This window comes from Ictidomys tridecemlineatus, chromosome 8, assembly GCF_052094955.1.
Source record: "Ictidomys tridecemlineatus isolate mIctTri1 chromosome 8, mIctTri1.hap1, whole genome shotgun sequence".
Classification (NCBI taxonomy): domain Eukaryota; kingdom Metazoa; phylum Chordata; class Mammalia; order Rodentia; family Sciuridae; genus Ictidomys; species Ictidomys tridecemlineatus.
This window is the reverse complement of record NC_135484.1, coordinates 39,284,029-39,311,831: the sequence shown is the minus strand read 5'-3', so window position 1 is coordinate 39,311,831 and position 27,803 is coordinate 39,284,029. Positions and strand designations below refer to the sequence as shown.

Below are 27,803 nucleotides of genomic sequence, written 5' to 3'. Positions count from 1 at the left end.
GATACAAAAATATATCTTAAGACATATGGGAGCAGATATAAATATACACAGAGCCAGCTAAAGTAATACAGTCTTCCTGAACATGGTCACAACAGCAGTAGCCTCCCCCACTTCATCAAACACAGACATCTTAAGACCTGCTATTTCCAGGCCAGTTAAAATAGTCTGTTTCAAACTTGGCTCACTTCATTCACCTTCTCATTCCATCATTGTCTTCTTCATCTTTCCTCTTTATAATTTTTAATGAACTCCAGATATAGGCTAGTTCTGATACAGGACCCTATACCTTCTCCAGGGTAGACAATAAAATACCCACTGTCCTCCAAGTGAAAGTTCTGAGGTGGACTATTTAGTTGGTGTCCTTGGACAGACTGTGTTTGAAAGAGAGCTAGAAATACTGTGTTCCATAAAAGTGCCTCTGGGAATAAAAGCTCTTTCTAAGGAGACTCACTTTCAAGTTTATATTTATGTCTGATTTAAATGTTACATATTACAGTTTAGACCTATTAAATCCTATTCTCTTTTCCTAGAAATCACAATGCATACAAAGAACATTTCCTATATGTTTCCTGTTCCTAAAACAACATAGACATATAAAATGAAAATAAATTTGTGTGTGTGTGTGTGTGTGTGTGTGTGTGTTTTATAGTTTACATCTATCTTCTCTAGAAGAATGTATGTAAATAGAAAGCATTTGTAGCAGGCTGACTCAGGATGGTGCCCAAAGATTCCTGCCTTTTGTACCCTTGCATAGTCTGCTCCCTGTGAATACAATTTGACCTAGAAATATGCTAACCAATAGTACACTGCCAAAGTGAATGAATGAGACTTGCATGATTAGTCAACATGAAATTGTGATGTCTTCATGCTGATTCTTTCTCTTGCTAGGTCTAATGAAGTCAGCTATCATATCAGTCATACTCGTGCAACAAGGAACTAAGGGATACCTCTAGCCAACAAGCAGCAAAAAACTGAGGCCTTCATTCAAATAGCTATGAGAACTGAATTTGCCAATGCCCTATCAATGAACTTAGAAATGATCTTTGTCCAAGTGAGCTTTCAAATGATACTGCAGCCCTGGTTAATACCTTGTTTTCAGTTTTGAACAGATTGTGAAGGAAAGTACTGAACTAGTCCATGCCCAGGTATTGGACCCACAGCCTCAAAGTTTGTGGTCATGTTTTACACAACAATAAATAACAAATACAGCATTCAACACATACTTCTTGAAAAGACTTATTTAATTATCTTTGGAAAGAATACTTGATTTAACTGTAGGTCACCTGGGTTTCTGACTTAATCCAATTATATACTAGCAATATGACCTGACCAAACTGTTTTGTCTTTCTAGGGGTTAATTTTTTTTTCACCTATTAAATTCAGTAATTAATTTGGAAAATCACTAAAATCTCTACTAGCATTTAGATTTCATATACACACACATACATACACACACACACACACACACACACACACACACACACACACATATATATATATATATATATATACACACATGTATGTAATTCATTTTCACTCACATCTGTGGAAGAGAGCCAAATAAAATTAAAATGCATTTATTTAGCTATAAATTTAATCTTGAGTCTAAATTCATGCTACATTTTTAAAAAGCAGTCTCATTTTTTAGCTTCAATAAAATATCAGTTTAGCTTATAGAAAATAGTTTAAAATATATTTCCCCTAAATGGTCTAATATTTAAAATTTTTGAATTAACAAACTGAATGTTGAAAATAGATTCTTTCTCCTAAACAATTAGATTCTTGAACATGATAGATTATAATTTGTAAAATATACTGATTACAACTTTTATTTTAAAATACGAGGAAGACAATTAAATTTAGGGGATAAGGTTTAACTTCCAGTTCATATTTATATTTTTCTAACACAAAATAATTGGTAACTAAATTTAGAATAGATCAGTTTACTCAATAAATCAGTTTACTTCATCTTCCAAAATACAAATTATAGTGATATTCTAATTGATTTGTATGGGTATATTATCAAGATACTTTTAGTGTTCAAAGTCTTAACATAATGATGAAGTTATGTGCATGAAAAAAAAATAAAACTCTGGGTTTGTATTTCCTGAAATCAATCACAAGATGTAATACTTGTTAAAAACTACAAACCAGATATGTTAGTTTCTTATTGTTGAAGTAACAAATTATCACAAACAGTTGCTTAAAACAATGCCCATTTATTATACCCAAATTTACATGATTTTAAAATGTTGGCTCACTATGGCTCAACTGGGTTCTTTGTTTATGGTTCATAAGGCTAAAATTGGTTCACAATTTTAAATTGGTCTAAAATCGAGCTATCAACAGAGTTGTTTCTTAGTGAAGTCTTTGGGAAAGATCATTTCTTACATTTTCCATGTGGCTAAGGAGGGCAAGTCCTCACACTTCAACTCTCCCTGCTTCTGTTGCTAAATCTCTCTGCTTCTGAATCCTTTGCAATAGCATTTTGAGCCCACCTGTATAATCCAGGATAATCTCCCTGTTTTAGATCAAACTTCACTACTCCTGCAAAATTCGGTTGGCCATGTCATGTAACATCATGATGGGAATGACACCAAAGGGGCAAAGTCATGGAACAAAATTCTCCCAATCAAGTATGATGAAGCTCTTCATTTTCCTCTCCTATTTAAGATGATCATTTATCACAGTCAGTTTTATTATTCTTTAGATAGTAAAGTTTAAATATAGGGTTCATTCTTATGTAAATGCAAATGAAATACTGAATGGTAACAAACATCTGATTCTCTATTGCCTAAAATGTAATCTTTTAAAGTAAAAAGTAGTCAATTGTGGAAATAATAAAGTAAGTTTTACCTTTTGCTCCTGCCTTTGTCTCTGGCTTTTCTTTCTTCTCAGTTTTTTCCTTGTGAGTTGCTTAAATAGAAAAATTTTACATTAGTATATACTTTAATAGATTTCAAAACCAAGTTTTTCCTTGTCCTTCGTTTTATAACCATCAAAATCATGGACTGCTTTGAAGATTTATGACATTGATGAATGTAATTCAGGAAAAAAGTTACAAGTGTAATAATAACTTCATAGAATTCAATGTAAAACTTAACATTGATTTAGAAAGCATTTTGAAACCTAGATCCTCCCTTCCTTTTTTAAGTCATTATTCCAAGAAGATAAAGCTTTCAGGGAAGGAAAAAAAAAAAAGGAGCAATTTAATAAGGATTTGTTGAAAAGTGTATTTCATGTCAGGAATAAAAACTCTATTTAGGATTAATAGCAAGAAGTATTTAAATCAGGACTAAAGATGTGATTAAGCTCAGTGTTTCTCAACAGGAGCACAATTGACATTTGGGAAGAACAATTCTTCACAGTAGGAGACTGTCTTATGCTTTGAAAAAAAAAATGTTTAGCCTCTCTGGTACCTGCTTCCCAAATGCCCTCCAGTCCAATGTCATTTTGACAACAAAAAATTTTTCAAAGATTCCCTAGAGGGGAAAACTTTAGTTGAGAACAAACAGTAGTATGAAGAGTAATTCAAAAAAGGATTATTGATAAAGTATATTAATTAATCATTATTCCACATGATACCTGAGATATTTTCTCCTTATTTAGCTAATTAACAAATCAACATATAAATGTGTTTTAACTGGCTTTTTACTTAGATACACTGATAAAAACTTGTGTATCTCAATAGTTTAAGTAAATGTTATCTGAGAAGTACAATAGCATGTTTAGCATATTTTTATATTTCAAATATATTAAATTGAGTGTTTTGTTGTTTGCTCTAAATGTTATATAGTTCTCAGAATTTATACACTGTTTTTTGAAGTATAAAAATAGGACTTAGGTAAATTCTAAAATATTAAGAGACAAAATACAAGATTTAGTTAAATAGTCGGTTTAAGGAAGAAGTCAAATTAAAGCCTCAAACATTTCTCCATCTATATAAGAACAGTAGTATACATTAGTTTTACTTATAAAAGGAAAAAAAAAAAGACATTAGGAGGTGGGGCTTAATAGGAGGTGTTTGGGTCATGGTCGGTCCAGTCTCAGGAACAGATTAAGCTATTCTCATTAGAGTGAGTTAGTTCTTACTCAGGAGAGTGAGTTGTTAGAGAGTTTGACTTTCTTGACTCTCTCCTTGCCTTCCACCATGTGATAATATATCAGAAAGGGCTTCACCACAAGCTTTTTATTTGAATGAGCCCAGGAGCCCTTTACCACTGAATTACATCCCAGTCCTTTTTATTTTATTTTATTTTATTTTCAGACAAGGTATCACTAAATTGATTAGGCCCTTGCTAAATTACTTAGTCTGGTCTCAAACTTCTGATTCTTCTGCATTAGCCTCCAAAATTACAGGAATTATAGCCTTATACCACCATAGCCAGCCCAATCTATAGTATATTTTATAGCAGCAGGAAACAGACTAAGATTCCCTCTATTAATAGTTATCCCAAAATCTTAGAGAAACCATGCTAGCCTTATAGAAAGTTTAAAGCCCTGTCCAGTTGATGACCAAGTGACCCTGATAGAATACACAGCTTCTGAAAGAGCAGGGACCTTCTCCAGGGATGCAGCATGCCCAATAGCCACCTAGGCTACATTTGGAGTTATGGGTACCAGAGTGAACAATGTTAGCAAAAGGAACACTATGATAGGATGCACAGGGTATAATCCACGCAAGATCAAGGTTTACATTAGAATATCTCATAAAACACAAATACCCAGCTGGGCATGGTGGCACGAGCCTGTAATCCCAGTGGCTCAGGAGGCTGAGGTAGGAGTATCCCAAGTTCAAAGCCCGCCTCACCAATGGTGGGGCACTTAGCAACTCAGTGAGACCCAGTCTCTAAATAAAATACAAACTAGAGCTGTGGTGTGGCGTAGTGGCTGAATGCCCCTGAGTTCAATACCTGGTACAAAAAAAAAATAGAAACACAAATACCCATTTAAAGGGATACAGTAAATAAAATAATACAACACAACATTTTATTTATTTTCAATTTAGATAAAATTTCATATAATATTTATAATTTAAATTTCAAAAATCTTCATTATTTCAACAACAAAAAGAATTTAGCTACTGTGAAGGTTGAAAAAAACACATAAGAAATACCAGTTTATTTCATTTAGTCAGAGTACATAAAGCCTGGTGCTCATAATTCTGTGTAACTCACCAGTAGATAAGAAATTGACATCTTTTTCAAGAACAGAGAAAGAAGATGGTTATATTGAAATTGATGGAAATTATCACTAAGTAAACATTAATAAAAAGATAAATATTGAATCCAAATATTCAAGTGTACACGTACAATAAGTAATATTGAAGCATGTTTCAATGGATATTATTTAAATGTCATAAGTATTCTCCCATATTCCACCTAAATGGAATGGTTCGAAATGCAAGAAAACTAAGCAGGATATGCATACTGTGGATACATAAATGAGCTGAAATATCCTAGACATGATCCTCTTTAAAACAAAAACAAAAATAAATTAGAATCTTACTTCACATTGCACATTCAAATGGAATTTTAATGAATTCAAGTCAAATGTAAAATATGGAACATTCTTTAAATTTAAGGAAAATATTAGTAGCTATCAAATCTATTTTATTTATTTTTAGTTGTTGCTAGACCTTTTTTTTTTTTAATTTATATGCAGTGCTGAGGATTGAACCAAATGCCAAGCAAGTGTACTACCACTGAGCCACAGCCCCAGATTAATCTTTGATGAAGGTTCAAAAGCAGAAAAAGCACAAGAAAATATCAATATATCTAGTCACATGAATGTCCAGCAATCTAAACACATACACTAATACATTCAACATGTGTGTTCACAGGGATAGAAAACCTAAGATTGACTGCAAAACTAGCAGAAACATATTTTAAAAAGTTATGAACTAAGAGATCTATATGCCAAAATCACACCACTAGGAAAAGTGGGCAATGATTATGAACATTTACAAAAGGAAATATACATCACTAAAAGTTATATTTAAATTATTCAGCCTATTAGTAGCAATCAGCCCTAAGATAGAGTGGAAGACAACATTGGCATTTAAATATGATACAGGTTTTTAAAAAAGAATAGGGCAAATATTTATTTATGGGTCTGAAAAAATTTCTAGGAGTATTTTTAAAAGTCATAACATAGGATATGTCAGATTTTGTGTAGAAACAGAGAGAAGCAATAATATATATTATTAATAATAACACTAGTAAAAATATTGTAGTACTATTATTATAGTATTATATCATATATTTATATAATTATGTTATAAATTACATATTTATGTACTAAAGCTCTAAAAGAATTAAACTCACACATGTAGTTTACAGTGAGAACTTGGGGTGGGATGGAATGGGAAGTGGGATGGCAGGGACGAGGAAAGGTTTTCACAAAGCAAGTTTATGTGCCAAGCAGAGATGTTGTGCTGATTAAATAAAAACTAACAAAAAAAGTACAGTCTAATAGTAATCAAAATATTTTAATATCATTAAAATAATTGGATCTACTGTCTTATCTATAAAATTGATAAGTATTTTCTGGGAAAATATTCTCACTGCTGGCTAATGCAGCTTAAAAACTGTTGGCCTGGGTTGGGGGGTGTGACATGGCATTTCTGAAACATCAAGTGGTATGGGGAATTCAATAACATCAGGGACTTAGTCCCCTTCAATCCAGAAATTCCTCCCTTCAGAATCTGTTCCAAGGAAATAATCATAATATAAATTGAAAAAGAAGTAATGCAAGGTCAGCTAAAATTTGAATGTAAGAAAGGGAATTCAAAATGGAAAGGTTTAATGTTAACAACAGCAAAAAAGAATGTCTACATACCTTTCTTTTCAGGTTTTTCCTTTTCTTTTGTTTTTTCTTTGTCTTTTTCCTTTTCTCTGTGTGTGACTAGAAAGGAATAGATAAAACTTCATTTAAATACAAGGAATAAATGATAAGATAATTGCATGACAGTTTTGATGTCAAAAACTTTTCTGCTGCTTTTAGAGATTTTCCTTTAACTGACATGAGGGTTTTACATATTTGGAGGTTTAAGCTTCAACATAATTATAGATTTGCTTTTTATTTCTATTTTTATTTCATATCTAACCACAAACCAGTACCAAAAGTAGGTCTCACTGCAAAGATAAGCTATGCTTCAACTTCTCCAAGTCTTTAATTTCATGATTAGAAAATTAAAAATCATTGTAACTCCAAAAGAATAACAATTCTAGTATTGATATTAGATAAATGCCAGAAATCTGAGTACAAAATAGAGGGACATAGTCTTCTGAACCTGAAACTAAGTAGAATCAACCCAAATTGTATGTGTTAATCTTCTACAGCAATATTCTAGATTAAAATTTTTGAAAACATACTAGAATGAGATTACAATGTGAATAAATCTTAAAAAAAACAAAATTCAATGAGCTATAATCCAATTAATTATTACATCATTTGAATTAAAGTCATAATCTCACCCCATACTTTAGTCATAATTTGTATTAATTATCCAAACTAGAAGCATGGGATTCAACTCAGATTTCTCTCTCTCTCTCTCTCTCTCTCTCTCTCTCTCTCTCTCTCTCTCTCTCTCTCTCTCTCTCTCTCTCTTTATTTTCCTCTTCTTTTCATCAACTAAGCTGTTTCTATCTTAGCTTTTTCATATTTCTCTCATTCAACTTCTTTTATTTAATATTATGTTACCTACCAATTGCATATTTACACAAATATAAGGATAGCACACCTGCTATGAACTAAAACTCTGCTAAGCAAGATAAATACCATCCCTGTCATTGGGATGTCAACCAGCTAATGGTTGATGGATGCTGAACAAATAATTACAAAGGTAGTTAATTGCAGTTAGTGTAATTGCTATGAAGAAACAGGCGGGATGGCACATCAATGTATAAATTAGGACCTAATCTCATCTACATGTTTGGAGAAGGTCCCCTGGTAGGAGTGAAAAGGAGAATAAATTAGGTTTGTCAGGGAGTGGGAAAGACAAAGGGGAAAGAGGCCCTTTCAGAAAGTTAGAACAAGATGTTTTTCTTGGCCATGCTATTATTGAAACTTTTATTACAATATCCTGACTAGTCTCTTGAATCTTGAGATTTATTTTATCCCATCTCACAGTAACTCTTGCAACCAAAGTCTGATTATATCTGTGTAAATTAGTGTCCCCCTTACTGCTTAGCCTGGCATCTGTCTCTGAGTAGGTGTTACAACAAATATAAAAATATTTTATTGCTTAGGGATCTGACATTTGCTTACCAATCCAATCTCATCTACCAGGAATTTCTCCTTGAACTTTACATTCCAGTTATAACAGAACGCTTGTAGCTCCACAGCACACCATGTGCCCCTGTGCTGCCTTTTCATCTCTGCTTGTTTGTGCTTTCCATCTCGAATTCCCACACCCCCATTTCTTCATTTTTCTTCCCCTATTTCATGCAATCTTTCAATCCCGGATCAAATGGCTCCTGTTCTGTAAAATTTCTTTGATGTATACTTACTCTATACATCAGTTACAAAATATATGTATTCTATTTTAGCAACAACAACAACAACAACAAAAAACCATTGTAATTATAGTCATATGCCTGACTACCCAGTAGATGAAATATTTAAGGTCTGCATCACATTATTTTACTTTGTCATTACTGATTCATCTTGTAATGTCTGTCATACAGTGGATCTCAATAGTATTTTTGAATAAGTGAGATTCTAATATATAAGAAGAATAGTTTCCTTTTCTAATGAAATTCTGTCTATAGATCATCATGTGGTGGTATTGATATAATTAGGCACTGTTTGCTTCCAATGATTTGAATTTTTTTATAGTTTATTAAAATTTCTCAAATAAAACCCAGAAAGAAGCAGGAAGGGGGAAATACACCTCAGAACATATAGACATTTTTTCTTTTAATTTTTAAATGGTTATTTTAGGTGTTTCAGAGCTAATAAATTCAATATAACTATCTCACAAAATAAAAGGGGGAAATAAGCATTTACATAGACCACAAGTAGCTTATTTTGGTTTCTGTGGATCACTATTAATTAAGCTAAAATTAAAAAAAATATTCTTGGCAAAAACAAAGCCTCTTTTAAAGTTTCTCTAGGGGGAACCGAGTTTGTATGAGATAAGCCATGCTTTCAGAGCCCTGATTGGAAAGAGCCCCAAGGGAGCACCTAATCTGCAGCTCTGCCTCTGTAAGGGACGGGGCTCACCCTCCTCAGACAGCTGGTTGTCCATTCCACTAAAGGATTTTCAGATTGACGTGTGCACAGGCATAAATGGGAGAATTAATACAAAATCAAAAGAGCAAGGGGGCTGAATTCAGACTCAAATTAGCATATTAACTCCTCATTCCTGTTACCCAGGGGAAAAATCTGGTTCCTCCAGTCAAAGTTTTGATTTACAGACACAGTACTGTATGCTGGAATTTCATTATCCCCCTTCAAAATAACACCATAATACAGCTTAGTGAAGCAGCTGGACTCATGAGCTCTAGGGAGCTGTTCAAGATGGCAGATAGCCACTAAAGCTGCTTGGATGGAAACTTCAAAATTTGGCAAGACTGTGCTCAAATACCAAGTTTTGAAATGACTCACCACAGCAATGCAACAGTCAGTATCTGTGTTAATAATCATTCTAAAATTAAAAAAAAAATGATTTGCTGAAGCAACTGCATTTGCTTGTGCATCTTTTTGCTTAAGACCTGTAACCAGGAGCTTCCACATGGAAGAAAAAGAAAAGAGTATCTCCTTGTCACCAGTCCAGCTTGGCAAGTTCTATCTGAGCCAAGACAGTTTTAGCTCAGAACAAAATAAGCTTTTTGCACCTGCTAGAGCTTAATTTGTTTGTCATCTTCTTTATAAGAAACAAAAGTCCCTTCGGTGTGCTGATAATTAAAAACAAATGGAATCCACCAGTTGGAATGGCCCTGATGTTGGCATTGGAGTTAGCATTGCTCTCCTGTTCCTATGCTTGTCCAGACTCTGACCTTTCCCTGACCAGAACATTCAGCTCAACTCAACTTTGAAGTGTGTCTCTCACCCTCCCCTCATGGCTTCTCTCCAGCTCTCTCCAAGCTGTGCTCTGTGCTTTTGCTTTTGATCCTAGCAGCTGACAAGCAGACTTAGGTCTTTTCTCAAGTGTATCAGAGCTCACAGTACCTCTGACCTTGAGGTTTTTATTGGGTAAAAAACTCCATAGATGCCAAACAGCAGGGAGCAGTTGTCAGAGTTCTTTGTTATTGTCTATCTGTTCTTACTTCAAAAATCAAACATTTTGGTGTTAAAACTGTTAAGCTACTGATCTGTGTAGACTACTACATTCTCCAACTGATGGGGAGCAAATAAATTCCACCAAAATTCCGAAGCTTATACCTGACTCCAGAGCAGGTCACTGTGTAAGACTAATTTGACCATGCACACAGAAATAAATCATCTAACCAATTAGGCATTAGACTTTTTAAAAAATATTTCTTTGTTAAGTTTTAGGTGGACACAATATCCGTATTTTACATTTATGTGGTGCTGAGAATCAAACCAAGTGTCTCTTGCATGCTAGGCAAACACTCTACCACTGATTCACAACCCCAGACCAAGACTTTTTTTTATTATGAAAATACAGAGGAACATGAATGGTTAACTGGACTAGAATTTATTGATTTTTGTTTTAGTTAATTTCTCTATATTTCAGATTTCCAGTGCTTTGTTATGGGAGGCACTAGCAATTGATAAATTTTAAATAGGTGATCATTTCAGACAGCATCATAAAATTCATACATATTTATGTTTTGATTCCTCAGTTTTTAACAATAGAACATAAAACACATTCATTTTTTAACACTTAAAGTGTTTCTTTAAAAGAAACAAATTGTTTTAACCTAAATTAAACAAAAATGGCCAAATATACTCTAATTTAGAGTATATCTCTCTCTGTGTGTGGTTAAGTTTTCCATCTAAAGAATTTTAATTCTGTACTAAGGCAAAATAATCTGTACACTTTTTAAAAGATAATGATAAACATAATAGGAAAGGGAAGGGTTCTTAAATAGAAAAACTTCAAAAAATTGCATTATCTATTTTTTTCAAGAAAGAAATTATTACTTGAGTTTTAACAAATGAACACAATTTTAGAGTTGGTAGGAATATAAGAGAGCAACTAGCCTGAACTTCTTTGTCCAGGATAAGAATCTAGACCAGAGCAGAAAAGAATACAACTATCTGATGGCTCCCCACAAAATTGATGCTTAGTCACTCCAGATTCTATGCAAATTATAAACTTATTCTATGAGCCAAAGTGTGCTGATTAGATTCTGCAAGCATGTTATCAACAATCTACCCTTCAGTAGTGTGCACACTTCTTTTTCATAATAAAATTTCTTTTATTTTTGTATTAAAGTGGAAGACTTGGAAAACTAACTAAAATTAAAATTTTATCTGATACATATGTTTTAAACCATACAACAGAATTTTTAAAATTCTAAAACATCAATTTTATTCTCAAATCTGACTTAATTGTATGGAGATTTACCTGGGGGCTCCATAGCCATAGTAAGACCTGTAATCACTTTCTTATATGTATAAAGTTACTAGGAAGGCAGTGTTTTATAGCTTTATGCAGAATCTTCAATTTTAATTTTATTTTCCAGTTTTTTTCTTTCATAACTAACTGCCAGAAAAATATATATATATACACACACATATGTATATATATATAAAGTTATACTTAATTATATATATATATACATGTATTTATAATATGCACCTATTTTATATATATATATGTATACACACACACACACACACACACACACACACACACACACACATATATATATATATATATATATATATATATAAATAATTAGGTCAGCTGAGAAAAGACAAAAATAAAAGTTTATATAATACTAGATGCCTAAATTAATTTGAAGACTTTGAGGTCATTGTTATACAGGACTTTAGGATATTCTGATATGTTTTAATGTCCTATTCTTTTGGCTTTTGAGAATCACTACAGGCTAAATCCCTTGTCAGCTTATGATTCCAATCCTGCAATTGTTTCTCAGAAACTTAAGGAGTCCTAAGCCAGTCAATCAGCATTACTGTTTTAAATCATCCTCTGAAAAAAATGTTTCTGACTCTGTGCATGTGAAAGTTTTATAAATTTAATTGTGTTCCCCCAAGAAAGATATGCTACAGCCCTAACTTCCAGTACCTCAGAATATGACCTTATGCTTGGTAGAAGCATCTTTACAGAGGTGATCAAATTAAAATATCATTAGGCCACTTTTTAATCCAATATGACTGATGTCTGCATAAAAGGGGAAATTCACACATAGAGTCAGACACACCCAGAGGGAACACAATATCTGAAAAGATGGACACACAGGGAGCACATCTTCTGAAGACAATAGCAGAATTTAGAATGATTTATGTAGAAGCCAAAGACTGCCCACAAACACAAGGAGTTAGAGAGAGTCATGCAACAGATTCCCCCTCACATCTCTCAGAAGGAACCAACTCACTGAAAAATTTGATCCAGAACTTCAAAGCTCTATAGCTGTGATATCAACACTTTCTATTATTTTAAGCTACCCAATCTTTGGTACTTTTTAGTGACAGCTCTAAGAAACTAATATGAATCATTGGACTTTCATTGAGCACTTTAAAACAAATTCCCACTTAATTCCTTAAAGACTGACCCTGACCTAGCTTTTATGTCTTCCATTTTAGTAAGCTCCAGAATTCATGCCTGAACCCCTAAACATTCATTTCTTCCAAGGCCCTTCCAGAAAAATGCAGTCAGACACACTCAGCAACCCCTCGGTTGCTGAGGCCTCCAACAGTGAGGCCTCCAACAGCATCCCTGCCTCTAGGACTTCTCTGGGAAGTATTCAGTACACAATGGTACAATTGTATTGACCTTTTCAGAACTTTCATGGGACTAGGTTTTATTGGTTATTGAATTTTCCATTCTTAGTATGGTGTTTGTCACAAAGTAATTTCTATGAATATATTAGTATGCATTGCTAAAAAGAAAAAATTGTTGTGGCCAGCTTTTTCTTTTAGTCTGCCTCTAAGAATACCTCCCTTTCCTACCAACAAATCTCTGAAGCTGACCATCTGCCAGCTGGCTGTGTGAACTGCCTCCTTATTCCTGAGGTCACTTCTTCATCTGAACACCTGATATCCCAGGTGGATGCACCCCACACCTGTGGTCGGAGTACCCAGCAGGTTTCCTTTCCACCAGAAGCATTCTTCTAGTTATGTTTACTACTAATTTCTTGTCTTTTCTGGTTTGTTCTGCTCTGTGAGTAAACTAACATGTTTAATACTTAAATAGAAGTTTTAATATTATCTGAAACCAACAGTGAAATTTGCAATTGCAAGAGAAATAAGACAATGTACAATAAACAAGCAACTGCAGGGAGGAAAAAACCAGAGCAAAATTAAAAATAAATTCCTTTTTTACTCCAGATAATTGGATCATGAGTGTTTCATTTGTTTCTTTCTGCTTTTTTCTTTTTCACATTTTCCCAATTGTCCAGATTAGATTTTACTACTTTAAGTTATATTATCACAATTTTGTTTCTGTGAGATTGGTTTCAGATTGCAGATTATAGATCATTTTTTGTTTTACTATCAAATTGGTGATTGCCTCTGACCAAATAAATTTGACATTTTAATAGCCCAATTAAAGTTGAGTAATTTTATGCATGTGTGTGTGTGTTTATATATTATGTACATATATAGCATTATATATATGAAGCACATAAATGTAAAAGAATATCTTTATAAAAATCAAGCAAAGATTAACAAAATAGCAATAACTCATCCATTCATTTATTATTTGGATATTTTTTGAGTGTGTTGGGTGCTTTGTTAGATGTTAAAGTGATTTTTAATTTAATTTAAGCATACAAATTCATAGCTGGCAAGAGTCTGAGAGATTATTGAGCCTGAATCTCTTTGTTTTGAGATAAAGAAATGCAGTCATATGTCAGAAGTAAAGCTGATCTAGAACATGTTTGGAGATAAACTAGTTCCTTGCCCTCACTGAGTGAGTTGGTCACTCTATCTATAACTCATGTGTTGTCAAAATGGTTAAAAAGGTAAAAACTGGGTTATTAGAGTAGCATGGAGACAGAGCCTACATGCCTTCAGTGAAGGACAGCAGAAGCTGGTGAAAGGAACTGGAATTCCATATGAGAATCAAAGAAGTGAACAAGCACCCTGCTAAATGACTACATAGGAGGGGCCTGGTGTCCAGAGAACAGAGCACAGAAAGGCTCAGGGTTTCAAGATAGCACTATGTCTGTTTAAGGCCTGCCCAACAGCTCAGCCTACCTACAACATAGGAGGCTTTAGCTGGGCTGGGAGTACCAGTGGCAGCAGGCAGAAAGAGGTGGCAATGTTGGAGGAGTTACTGAAGAGGTTGCAGAGCAGGTTAGATATGCAATAATGGGTACAAAGCCACAAATTTGTAGGTAAGGGTGTCAAAGATTGTGTGAGGAGGATCTCTGGTGCCATATTACAACATGTGACATTTATCTCTTAGGCACTGAGACACCAACAATGGATTTAAGCAAGTAAAGTGTTATGATTAGCATTTGCTTGAGAGATTAATGCAAGGAAATCAGTAACAAAGTAATTGTCAAAAAGACTGTGAGACAGTTGTGGAGGTGATAGAAATGGTAAAGAGAGTAGACTAAATTACAGTGAAGAGAACATAGGACAAGAGTCTAAGCAGGATTGGACTTTATAGAGAAAGAGTCATAGGCTGGGCTTGTAACTCAAATGCTTCTTAGATGAGGCATGTATATAAACATCTAACTGTATCTTTCATAACTGCCATAAAGTTGAGGTAGGTAGATTATCTTGCATTATCCAGTTGGGGCCTAAAAGTAATCACATGTATCCTTATTATAGTGAGGTAGGGGGAGACTGAAGTCAGAAGGGAAGATAGCAGAATGATCACAGAGGCAGAAATCAGAGTGAGGCAGTCACAATCCAAGGAATATCAGTAGCCACCATAGGCTGTGAGAGGGAGGAAAGAGATATTCTCCTAGAGTCTCTAAGGAAATGTAACTCACCTGTCTCTTTTATTTTATGTCAATAAAACTGATTTTGAATTTCTGGCCTCTACAGCTACTATGAAAGGGGGAAATATTATGTTTGTTTCTTTTTTTTTTTTTTTGAACACCAAGTTTGAGTATTTGTTACAGAAACCTCAGGAAACTAATACATCTATAACAAGCAATTTGGCATTTTCATCAGTTATAAGTAGTGTACTATCATATTTGTCAGTCTTATTAAATGTAAAATTTTGAGAGAGGAGTCTTATTGATATATACAGCTTATTGACTAGCTGGTTCTTGCAATACAGGCAAGCTATCAGATTTGGATAACACCAGGCCATATGGATCACAAACCAATGGGGAGAGAATAGATATGGTGCCTGGGCACTGGTAGACATGTGAATATGCAAGTAGAATAGTGAGATGAAACAGCATATAGCAAGACCCTAACCACAGGTTTAGAGACAAATTCTAAATATAAAAGTTAGAAAATTCTGGCACAAAAGAGCAAAAATAGAAGGGACATTAGACATATAGTGAGAAAGCCACATGTTCTTAAGTTAGAGAAAACTATGGCTAAAACTAGATTGCCCAACTTATTAAAAATGAGACAAAGAATCACTGAGCACAAGAAAATTTCAGTATTCTAAGTTATAAATAGCATTTTACCTACCATATGTGATTATTTTTTGAAGATGAGGTAAAATATTAGATTATAAATAAGAAAGTATAGTATTTGGTTCATGTCAAATAAACATTCATATCTCTCTCTCTCCCTCTCTCTCTCTCTCTCTCTCTCTCTCTCTCTCTCTCTCTCTCTCTCTCTCTCTCTCTCTCTCTTTAAGAAAGGGAGCACAAATGTGGCATGGCAGTACAGGTAGTTTAACGTTATGTCAGAAGATCTTGGGACAACACATCTTAAATTCCTCCAGCCTATTGTCATATAGATATTAAATACTGTAGAGAAAGAATTAATTTACATAAGAAACTTGCAAGGGACAGTCAGTTTTTTAATCAGAGATGATTAAGAAGGACTTTGGTAATTAGCTGATAGTTACTATTTATAATTAGACAAGAATTATTTTAAGAATTGCCTACTTGCTTTACATAATCACCACATAATCCTTACAATAATTCCATTATCCCCATTTTACATATGAGGAAACAAAGACTAAAGAAGATTAATCAGTTGGTCCAAGGTCACATAGAAAAAAATTAATAAACTTGGATTATCACCCAGATTGGTTAATTCAAGAACTTTCTTAAAATAGGAGAAAATACTAGTATCATCTTACTTTGTCAAAAAAATCATATAACACACTCTTAGTTTATTAATTGTACAAGCATGTCTAAGTATGTATTGTGGGTCTTAAAAAAATAATCATGACTGGGACCTTTTATTAATGTATGACAAATATCACTAGTCTCTGCCTTTCCTTACCATAAGACTGTATGTAACTTTTCACTTAAGAAACTTGTAGGCAGAATAATTTATGACAATGATGCATCCTCAGACTGTTGGTGGCTACCAAAGACTGGTCACCATTTCTCATTTAAAATGTAGCTCTACATCCACAAGGGACATCCATTCATCTGAAACACTCATGGGCTCAAGACTGCCTCTTTATCTCCATTTGGACATTTATTAGGTCTTAAAAGTTAGACAAGAATATATAAAATATTATGCTATAAATACAAGTGAATTCTGCATGTTTATTTTGACCTATAAGGCCTTATGTTTGAAACCATAACCCTGATATGAAATCAGACTTTTTCAAGTTCACTAGGACTGGAGTACACTGATCACTTCCCACAGCTTATGGAATTGTGCCAAACTCAATCTGCCTACTCAGCAGTGGCTATATAGATATGAGCAGTAATTGGGTAAATAATGTTTGGTAATCTAGGAAAAGTTACAGTATGGTGTAAGTTTCTTCTAAGCAAATTAATATTCCCCAGTATTACTATATGAATTTAATACAAGGTCAGAAGTACATACATTATCCTGAATATATTTACAAACTAAATTCTTACCTCTTTATAAAACCCAAGGTTAAATTAGTTTGAAAGTCAACCTTAACTAACGTGCCAGGGCTTATGCTAAGCACCATAATAGATACTCATTGCCAGGTTATGAATTAAAAGGCTTACTGTTTAGCTCCATGAAATTGCTGTATTCTTCCCTGATGAACAGCATCAAACAAAATTAACAGAGGAACAAATATAATTAAAAGACTAATATTCATTTAAATCACTTAATGTGGATGACTATAAAATTTTCTGTGACAAAGAGTAAGAATTGGAATTGATTAATTCTTTGACATTTAAAATAAATTAATATATTTATATGGAATTATTTTGGAAATCTTTTTTCTGAGGTTATATTTTCTTTGGTTTTTCTGTACTTCCATTGATGAATAAATCAAACAGGTATAGATTCCCAAAGCTTTTCTAAGTATCTACATAGCCCTGAGACCATAGGAATCTCTAGAAGGAAAAAAAAATCAAAAATAGGGTATTATCTAGGTTCTTTTAGCATCAAAATATTTATTTCTGCACAAACACACCAGCTTTAGAGTATTAGAGTCGTTTAGAGTCTTTAGAGTCATAAAGGGTCTTTTTAGGCTGATATTTGTTGTCTTGTTTATAATCATTACAAATAATTATACTGTTACCTTCTTGTAAGAGTTCAAAATACTTAAATAACAATTTCGATTCCTAACTATCCATCATATATAATCATAGCCGATATGAAACATGGCATACAGAATACAGTATTTGTTTACATGTATCAATGGTTATAAAACTAAATCATCACTGAACAATTTGTCTACAGAGATGTGTTAATCTACCTGGATTCTAGATAGGAAACTGAGGAGTAAAATGAAATGTTTGATTCACATGAATACAGAAAAACTGTGGAGAAATAAAGTGATGAACTATCTTTGATGCCCCATTCAGTGTTGCTAAGCTGAAGTCCCATTTTTCTCTTGCTTGAAAAATATATTCACTTTCACAAAATGGATTTGGTCTACTCAAGAAATACAGTCAGGTAACTAATCACCAGCCCAGTCTTTGAGAAATTTATTTTAAACTTCAGCCAAATTCACTATTTTAATTATGGAAGACTCACTATTTTAACAAACCCACTCTACAGGCCACTGCTCAAAGGCTTTGATAGCAAGATTCTAAAAGCCAGGTCCAAAATGCAAATGGTACCATCTGCATCACCACATCCCTCCCAGCAGCACTGCAATTAAATTAATAGTAGACTCTTCAAGATAAACCGCCAGAGACCCCATTCATGTGGAACTGGTTGAGTTTCTATTTAACCTACAGCAAATGGAAAAAAAATACACAGCCAGTTCAGTCATGGCTCCCTTAGTCAATCAGTGCCCAAAAGCTGTGTCCAATTTCCCTGACCAAAGGAATTAAGAACCAAAAAAGGAAAGGAAACAGTAAGAAGACGTTAGTTCCCTAAGTACAAATATAAATAGATTTCAATCAAGTGAGCTTCAGTGTGCTGACTGTGTAAGGATTGGCTGACCAATCTGGAACAAACTCAAGCATTAGGATTAAAGGCATAATGTCTAAAGAATGATTTGAGCTCCTCACAAAAAGGAAGTACATGACGTATGCTTAAAAACAACAACAACATGACCTTGTAATATAGATACACATGCCAATATAATTTAAGGTTAACTAGAACTTCCTTTATTTGAAATTTTACAATCAGTGGTTGTTGTATTTACTGCAGATTTTGCATTAGCCCATTTTCATATGAAAAATATTGGACCACATTTAATTTTTATCCCAGGGAAATTCTTTTACTTTTTATTTGATCATACAACTATGGTAATTAGGAGATTCTTAATTTTCTTCCAAAATCATGTATTTGGAAAGCCTGAGTATTCTTAGAAACACAACCTTCTGATTGTCTTTGCTTCCTAAAACTTCTTGTGAAGTTTTATGATGACATAGACAACCCATTAAAAAAAAGTGTCAGATGAGTAAGGTAAATCTGGCCATTATTAAAATGCTTCTACTGCAAGATTTCAGTTCCTGGAGTCAGTTCAGTGAAAAGGGATATTAATCATCTTGTAGTCATTGTCCATCGAGTCTTGAGGCTAGGGGGGGGAAGGTGTAGGGAAGTGGCCGTGAGGGAACATAATGACTCTGCATTTCTACACCAAAGAATGTAAAGGCATCCCATGGCAGAGAAATTCAGGTTAAAGAAAAATTGAACTCTGACTCAGTAACTTATTAACAGAATAAAAGTGTTTGTTCAAGTCAAAAAAATTTATTTGTGTTGTCATTTAGTAAGAAAAAACCAGCTGCAAATAATTTAAAGATGGTCACACACTTTAAAGTTACTTTAATTCCAATCATTACATATTATTCACACATTTACATCCAAAATTAATAAAGTAAAAGTACTTATTGAAGTAATACCAACAATGTTTAAAAAAATAACCACATTAATCATGTTTTTCTTCCATATGAATACACAAAATATACATCCTGGAATAATAAGAATAAACATAAAATTGAACAATTACCTTTAGTTTGAATTTTCTTTTCAGATTTATCCTGCTTTTCAGTCTTTTCTTTGTGTATTTCTAGGGAAAAACAGAATTTATGATTTAATTTTTTTTTAAAAAAAGCAGAAAATTTTAAACATAGTTATACCTAAATTTCATCATTTCATCATAAAGTATACATTCTTGTGTCTAATAAACTTTTTGATATATTTTAAAAAAGAGTTTGTAAAATATAGCTACATAAAATCACTTATTTACTTCAATAAAGAAAAATTTGAATCATCTCAAAATCAGTTATTTGGAAAAGCTTTAAAAGTTACATTGACAGATATGTTGTCATCATTTTTAGTGACAAAATTGATCACAAACTATAATTACACTTTATTTCAATTACTCTCAATACAAATAAAGAATATTCAATAAGAATGTCATTTAGATTTAGGAAGATTTTGTTTTTACATATTAAATTAAGAATTTGTGAAATGAACTGTAACAGCTATCTAATAGAAAATATATCTCAGAAGCATTGACTGACTCTAAGCTATGTTTATAATCAGCATTTGGCATTGCATTTACCCAATAATTACTTCAAGCAGATATGACACTTTTCATTGAATAAGTTAGCTGTACATCTTTTCCAAATATCAGATTTTAACAAATATATTCAATTTGCTGCTGGCTTCCATATACATATGTTGCCAAATCTTAGCAAATGAAGTTTATTCTGAATTTGCAGTTAATTTGGATAGAAGTAAATTTGAGATTAGAGTTTACAAATATGATTACTACCTCTGAAAATGACTTAATCTTAAATATCATGGTTTTTCTTAGAAAAAAAATGCTAAAGATTTACTTATTTATTTATCACAACTTCATTCCACAGATGGTCTGAGACAGTACTAATTACTGTACACGTTTTGAATTCTCCATTTGTAAGTTTTCACTTGCATTTTGTAATTTTCCTGAAGTCTACCAAATGAAGACCAACCATAAGAAAACCCTAAATATCCTCAGAAAAGGGCACCTATGAATTTCCACTCATTTGTTATGGAAATAACTATCATTGAATAATTTTTCTTCCATTTTTTCCATGCATCATTCACTCTACTATTTAGTGTCATTCCTCTACCCACATCCCATCCCTGATTTTGAATATGGTCATAGAAATATGGACAAGATGAGATGCTTATTCACATCTCTGAAAATTTTTCTCCAGGATAAAGAAAGGAAAGATTCCAAAGAGCATTGGAAACTTCCATCATCCTGCCTCTCTCACAATTTTCTCACATTCCCTAATATTTCCAAATTCTGCTCTATAAAAGGGTTTCTCAGTTTAGTGCCTTCTCTGATTGGGTGAGTCAATAATTGAGGGTGAGGAGTGCTATTCAGTGCATTCTAGGATGTCTAGCAGCATTCCTGTACCACCTATTAGATGGCAGTAGCTCCCATCACTACCCTTCAGGCAAAAACAATGAAAAATACCTTCACATATTGCTAAATGTCCCTTGCTAGACAAACTAAACCCTAGATGAGTCTTGCTTCTCTAAAAATACATGATAATCAGCCAGATAAACTCTTTGCCAATGTCCAAACCTACATTGTCAATGCAGTGACCAGTAAACTTCTGTTAGTCTTAAGCACATGATATATGGTTAGTTCAAGTGTATATGTACTATAACTGCAAAATACACACTAGATGATGAAGAGCTATTTTAAAAAATAAGTAAAATATCTTGTTAGTTTTACATTCCTTACATTTTGAAATGATATTATTTTGGATATATTGATGGTAATAATTTCATAGATGTGTCAGTGTAGCTAGGTTCCTATGTGTTTTCCAAGGGATACTAATCAAGGAATTACTTAAAGATATTTGGCAAATAGAGTAAAAATCCTCAATCAGTTGAATTTAAGAAGGTGATTATGAATAATCTGGGTGGGTTGTGTTATTCCATTGAGAAGACTTAAAAATAAGCCTGAGTTTTCCCAGGACAAGGGATGAATTCTCTATGTGGATCACAGCTTTGATCCATACCCATGAGTTCAAGTTTGCCTATGATCTTCCTGTTCTGGCTGCCTGTCCTGTGGGTTTAGATTTGGTTGACCAGTTTCTACAATCACATAAATAAACATCTGGTAATAAATTTTTAACATATAAATGAGTCCCCCTGATCTCTTTCTACTTGTGCTTCTCTATTTGAGCTCTGATAGATTAGATTAAATATTATTTAAATTAATTCTACAATTTGTCTCTCCATTTTTAATGTAGCTAATTGGAAATTTTAAATTGCATGTATGAATCACATAATATAATGTGTACATTAGACAGTGCTAGTCTAATCTTAAATGGAACAAAGGACCATCTTAAAAATATGAGGTCAATCAGTGTTGAATCATCTTCAAATGAACTGAAAAAACAATTTTGAACTTTTCCCTATCAGTAACTTTCTTCTTCTTCCTTCCTATCCAAACAAACAGAAGTCATGCAGAAGATTGGTGTTTATTATATAACTCAGACCCATAAAGCAAGTAAGCTGTCAAAGATTTAGAACATTCATTGGATATGCTAAGGGAGTCACTTTTCATGTGGCATTTCATATTCCCAGTAAGCATTAACTGGGATAAAAAATGAGATGAAAATTTCAAAATTAAAGAATTAAATGAAGTATTACTTTTTTTGTGTGATATGAAGCCTTCAAATTCTCAATTGCCAATCCCCTTGAATGTAGGGATGTTCATTTGTGTGAATGTCTATATTCCATGGATACCTGCTATCTAATCATAGAAGTCAAGAAGGAATTCTGGAACTCCCATGGGAAAATCAGACATGAGTCACATTCTTCTGCTGGATTTGGTGCTAAAAGCAATTTTCTCTGAATAATTCTATCAGAGCATCTTAGCCTAACATGGTTTTGGAAAAAAAACACTGGGCAGGGGGAGGGGTTGTGAGGGTACATAGTATAGGCTGATTCACAGCAGGATTCCCTGAAAGGTAGGTAGAAGACTGGGCATCAAAAACAGATGAAAGAAGCAGTACCAGAAACTATTTTGGCTCCCATTAGTTCTGTGTTTATAGCAGATGTAATTAAAAGGAAAAAGTGTTAAAATAGAAACCAGAATAGAAATGAGTAAGGGTTCATACCAGAGGGGAAAAGATAAATTTTGAAAAAATCAGGAGAAAGAACACCACTCAGGAAAAAAGAAAAGTGAGAAGTGAGTGGGCCCGAGGGTAAATGAATTTCCTACACCATATCTTAAATACATGAAGGGAGGTAACTAAAAGTGGTAGATAAATACTTGTAGGAAGCTGCACTTTATATTTTACTTTATCAAAAATAGAACTAAAAGAAAATAAGTTTGAAAAATGGCCATATTTCAGAGCATTTATTTTTTACTTTATGATAAATTTTGTGTCTACAGTCCAGTTTTACAACTCAAACCAAGATCCAAGATAAATTCCCAATTAATTTTTCTCATTCTGATATTTCAGCCATACACAGATGAAGACAACTGCTGTTCTGGGTAGGTTCACCAGCTTTCTCCTACGTGGGAGTATCTCACATCAAACAGAAGCAATACAGACTTACATAGTCAGGGTTTTTCTGTTTGTTTTTTCAGAAATATCAACAATTAAAATTCATGGTAGAGCCATTAATGTATCTGTAAAGGCAACTCTATATAAACAAGAGATAAACTAGTGAAGGCATATATGCATCTATATTTCTCTGTTTATAGAGGACAAATTTATCTCATGATTTAAACTTAAAAAGAAATCAACATCTCCCTATGTGTTTCATTGCTACATTGCATTTTCTTTGGGGATTGAATTCCACCATAGCCTGTGGCTATCAGATGTCAGAGGATCCCATGAAACCTATACACAGTGTGCCAATTCTGTCTCCTTACACTTGAGCCAGGAAATGATGACCATTTAGGCTCCTGTCCAATTGAGTAAGAGCATGCTACCAATTTAGGCTTCAGAAAGATATTTTCTCATATCCAGACGATGCCTGATATGTTACCTTCAATTGCTCTTTCCAGCCAAGCACCATTTGTTATAAGATTGGGAAATTAAATTTAAAAATTTAAGTCACTAAAGATAGAAATTTATTATCTTACAGTTTTCAAAAACTTCAAAAAAAATAAATTTTCCAATACTATATTAACTCCAGTGTTTAGTTATTTTAGTTATTTAATATTTTCTTTAGACAGATGAATGCTTTTACTTTGTGTAATGTGATAATGATATGTAATGGTGTAAAACTGCACACAACTTATGACATTCTAAGGTATAGTTTACTTAAATCTAAACCAAATCTGAATACAAAGGATAGGAAGAAGATCAAGGCAACCATTATTTACCTCCAATATATGTGCTTTGGAATAGGTGGAAGTTAAATGCTTCTGAAAAGGTAATAAGTCTCACTAGATCTAGCTAGAATAAAATGATTTTTGAAATCAGACAATCCTAAAGATTTTGTTACTTAGAAAGTATAAAGGTCAAACTATTTCAATACAGTTGTAAGATTGCCCATAGGTTCTCAAAGGATGAGTTTTAATGTCACTTTTGAGAAATAAAGAAGTGAAAAATAACATTAAAAATAGTGACAATTATAAAACATTAAGAGGTAGTGAAAGAGCTAACTTTGATCTACTGAGTCCTAGGTAGCCTTGCCTAAGAAAACCATCTACTGATGTTTCACAGTGTAATATGGTATCATGGGCATGGAGGATTTAAGAGAAGGGCAAGTTAATTCCACAGTGATGGGTTATACTTTTCTGTTTCCTTTACTACTCTTAATTTTCCACTGAAACTTTTCTGGCTACATATAGGGAGGTACAAGTGAAGATAAATTGTAAAGAGTCTCTGTTTCCTCTTAGATTTTTTGGTTATTCATCTCTCATTCTACAGCAAAACTTTTGAAGTCACCAGAAAACATTTTTGCTAAATTTTAAATGCATTTCCAACTTTCCCTTATTTAGAGAACACAAATAATTTAAAGTCTAATTTTTATGCTTTATTATTCAATACAAGTAATGACATACTCCCTATTCAAAGCACAATGTCAAATGATGTGTCAAAGCTGTGATTTGCTAGGAAACAGGAGTAGATGTAATAATTTATTATAGAGCCAAGAATAAATATGAATTAATTATATTTTTATGGTTTAATATTTCTGTATTGTAATAATCTTTGATTATTTTAATAGTCATCATAGGAAAAAGGTCATAAATCTATATGCTCTAACATAATTAAAACATCATGCATTTTGATACAGAAATGAAGACAGATGATCTTTTAGAAGATCTATATGAAAATATCTTCATTTCTGACATTCATTAAAATACAGTTTAGTGCTGAATAGATGATGGAGTCAATCTGCCCAAATTCAAATCTGATTCCAATATTAATAGCTGTGTGAATTTTATTTCTTATCTCTTCTGTAAAATGAGGTTAATAATAGTCTCTACCTCATAAGTTTACATAAGAATCAAAATAAGTTAAAGAGTAAAGGCTGTAGAGCAGCACCTGGCATCAAGTAAACATCACCTGAATACTGATTATTATCATTATTATTATCCCTTGTCTCTCTTTCTCAGTAAATGCTAAATTTGATGATGACAAGATTTATGTCTATTTTATTTCACTTTTAAAGTTTCAATGCCTAACAGATTGATTGGCATATAAGAACCACTTGATAAAGAAATACAACATGAAAAAAGTTTATTCATGCTTATTATAGAGGGCAGTGGTACACTATATCTTACCTGTTTGTTTGACACAACTCTCAGTTTAGTAAAATGACTATAGTTGGAATTTTTGAGAAGAGTAAAATGCTACATTTTTACTTTCTATTTCAAATACTCAGAAAAGTTTCATGATTTTACTTCTTATGGCAATCAAATGACATATCTGTAAGGTATTTATAAAATCCAACACTGATTAATACATTTTAATACTGTATAAAATTTTTAATATTGTTTTCCTGGAACACTAAAAAGCTGAATGATGAATGAAGGGAAATAAGCTTATTTTTAAATATATCACCTGTTTCAAAATTTATTCTCTGATGTTTGTATAAAAATAAGCAAATTATAATTAAGTATACTATACTAATAAAAAAACATTGGCTATCAAATATCATATTCATTTCAACAGAAACAAATTGGAGGAAAGATTTAAACATAGAATGTGCTACTTCACCTAGCTTAAAGGAAGGGGATAAAAACTTCCCTTCCCTTTGTTCTCTGGGATTGATACTATTCCATCTCTCTGGCACTTCCTATTAATGAATGGGGGAGGGGGTACAATGATTTCTATATTTTTTGTCTAATAATATTTGCTTACATATTTATGGTATTTTATAGGAGGTAATAATAAAATCTGGGCTTTTAGGAAATACAGTTATACAGCACATCCAAAAAGACAAGTATAGATTTTAGTGAACCTCTTGGTAGCCCAAGTTGGAATTTTCAGGTGTAATGGGAAATTTTTTGGTTGTCCTGAAGAGACCTACAAAGAAATAATCAGTGATAAAATCTCCAAATCTTCTCCAAATTTGAAGTGAAGATTTACTTTATTGGTTGGGTTAACTTTCTTACTTTTGAGTTGTTTAATTCTAAACTCTATGTCTACCACAGTGCTAATGGTAATCATTAAGCCAATACATTTTTCCAAGACTCTCTGAGCTTGACTGCTTGACCTCCACTTGGCACTTGGGAAAAGAGGCTAGGGACTCCCAGGAGGAGAAGGCTGATGGTAGCAACAACAAATGATAGAGTGTGCAAAATAAGAATGAGCTTAATTTGTAGCTAGGTCTCTCTGAGATATTTTGTTATATTACATGTAATTTTGCTTATGATAAGTAGTTTATCTTGCCTAAAATCATAACAAATGTATAGTTGAGTACTTGATAATTTTGTCTAAGATTTACATGACCACTTCAAAGCATGCCATTTTTCTCTATCACACACTATTAATAAATGCAAAATATTAACAATTCAAGACTTTAAATAACAAACTGAAGAAGTTAAAAAGATAATCTTTGTCGCCAAGGCAACTATCCTGTTTTAATATGACAACTCAGTTTATTAAATTATTATTAGCATTGTGTATTTCAAAGAATGCTTCTTATCATTGTTTTCTCTAGACAACTCTAAAAGAATCAGATAATAAAAATGCCTTCTTATAAATTTTTTCTCATTTTGATATTAAAATTTTAAATTATTTATTCACTTGAACATAGAAATGCAATTGCTGTTTTTAAGATGTTGCCAATAGTTACAAGGAAACAAAAGATTAATCACCATAGATGAGCAAATGTGGTTATCTATTTAATGGCTAGTTAAATAATACTAAGGAAAATATTTTACTGAATTCTCAATATTTTAGATAAATACACCAAAGTATGTGTAGGTATCTATATTTATGGGTGCTTTCCCAGTCACATTGACAAAAAACAACTTCAGAAAACTGCACTAGTTACCATTAATGAGTATAAAGAAGAATATTTTCTGCTCTTTAAGTACATATTATTTATGATTGAGCAGGGGTTAAACTCCAGACATAGTGATAACCAGGTACTGAGGATAATTACTTCAGGACTATTCAAATCCATAAATGTAAAATAGATTGGACTTTTATTTTGTTATGTTTTATTACTTGGTAAAGTAAGCCAAACTTTTCAGGAAAAATAATCACCTCGTGTTGCATAATTATGAACCCTACAAAAATTTTCAAACTAAGTCTACTATGATGGAAACTACCTAACCTCATTTTTGCCATAAACTCTATAATCTTGGTTATTATGTTTTTCCTCTGTGTTTTATTTTCTCCACCCATAAAATTAGATACAATTTCACATGTGTACATAAACTGGACAGGGGGAAATGAGCACAAATAATACTTTCATTAGATGATTACAAATTGAGTTTGCAAATATGGATGAGGTTTTATGCTATATTAGTATGAGCATTTCATATTTGATAATATACTAGAAATGATCATGTGGCTGTGTATCAGAATCATCTGGGGAGATTTTAAAACATTTTCCTGAGCTGCAGGCCAAATTAATCAATTAGCTTGCCTTGATGAGGAAACTTTAGGTTCAATGATTTAAATAAGCTCTCACGTAATTTCAGAACCACAGTTAGAAGATGGAAAAACTGCCTG

At 32.8% G+C, this 27,803-nt stretch overlaps 1 protein-coding gene across 17 annotated transcripts in view; it reads right to left on the bottom strand.

Annotated features, from left to right (window-relative positions):
- Trdn (triadin) overlaps positions 1-27,803 on the bottom strand; it is a 356,336-nt gene that overhangs the window by 246,101 nt on the left and 82,432 nt on the right. For all 17 annotated transcript variants that reach the window (XM_078019258.1, XM_078019265.1, XM_078019269.1 and 14 more), the window contains exons 5-7: positions 19,649-19,708; positions 6,841-6,906; positions 2,857-2,916 (exon numbers count right to left, since the gene is read on the bottom strand). In XM_078019258.1, coding sequence (XP_077875384.1) covers positions 2,857-2,916; positions 6,841-6,906; positions 19,649-19,708 — 186 coding nt within the window. The remainder of the gene's footprint in view (positions 1-2,856; positions 2,917-6,840; positions 6,907-19,648; positions 19,709-27,803) is intronic.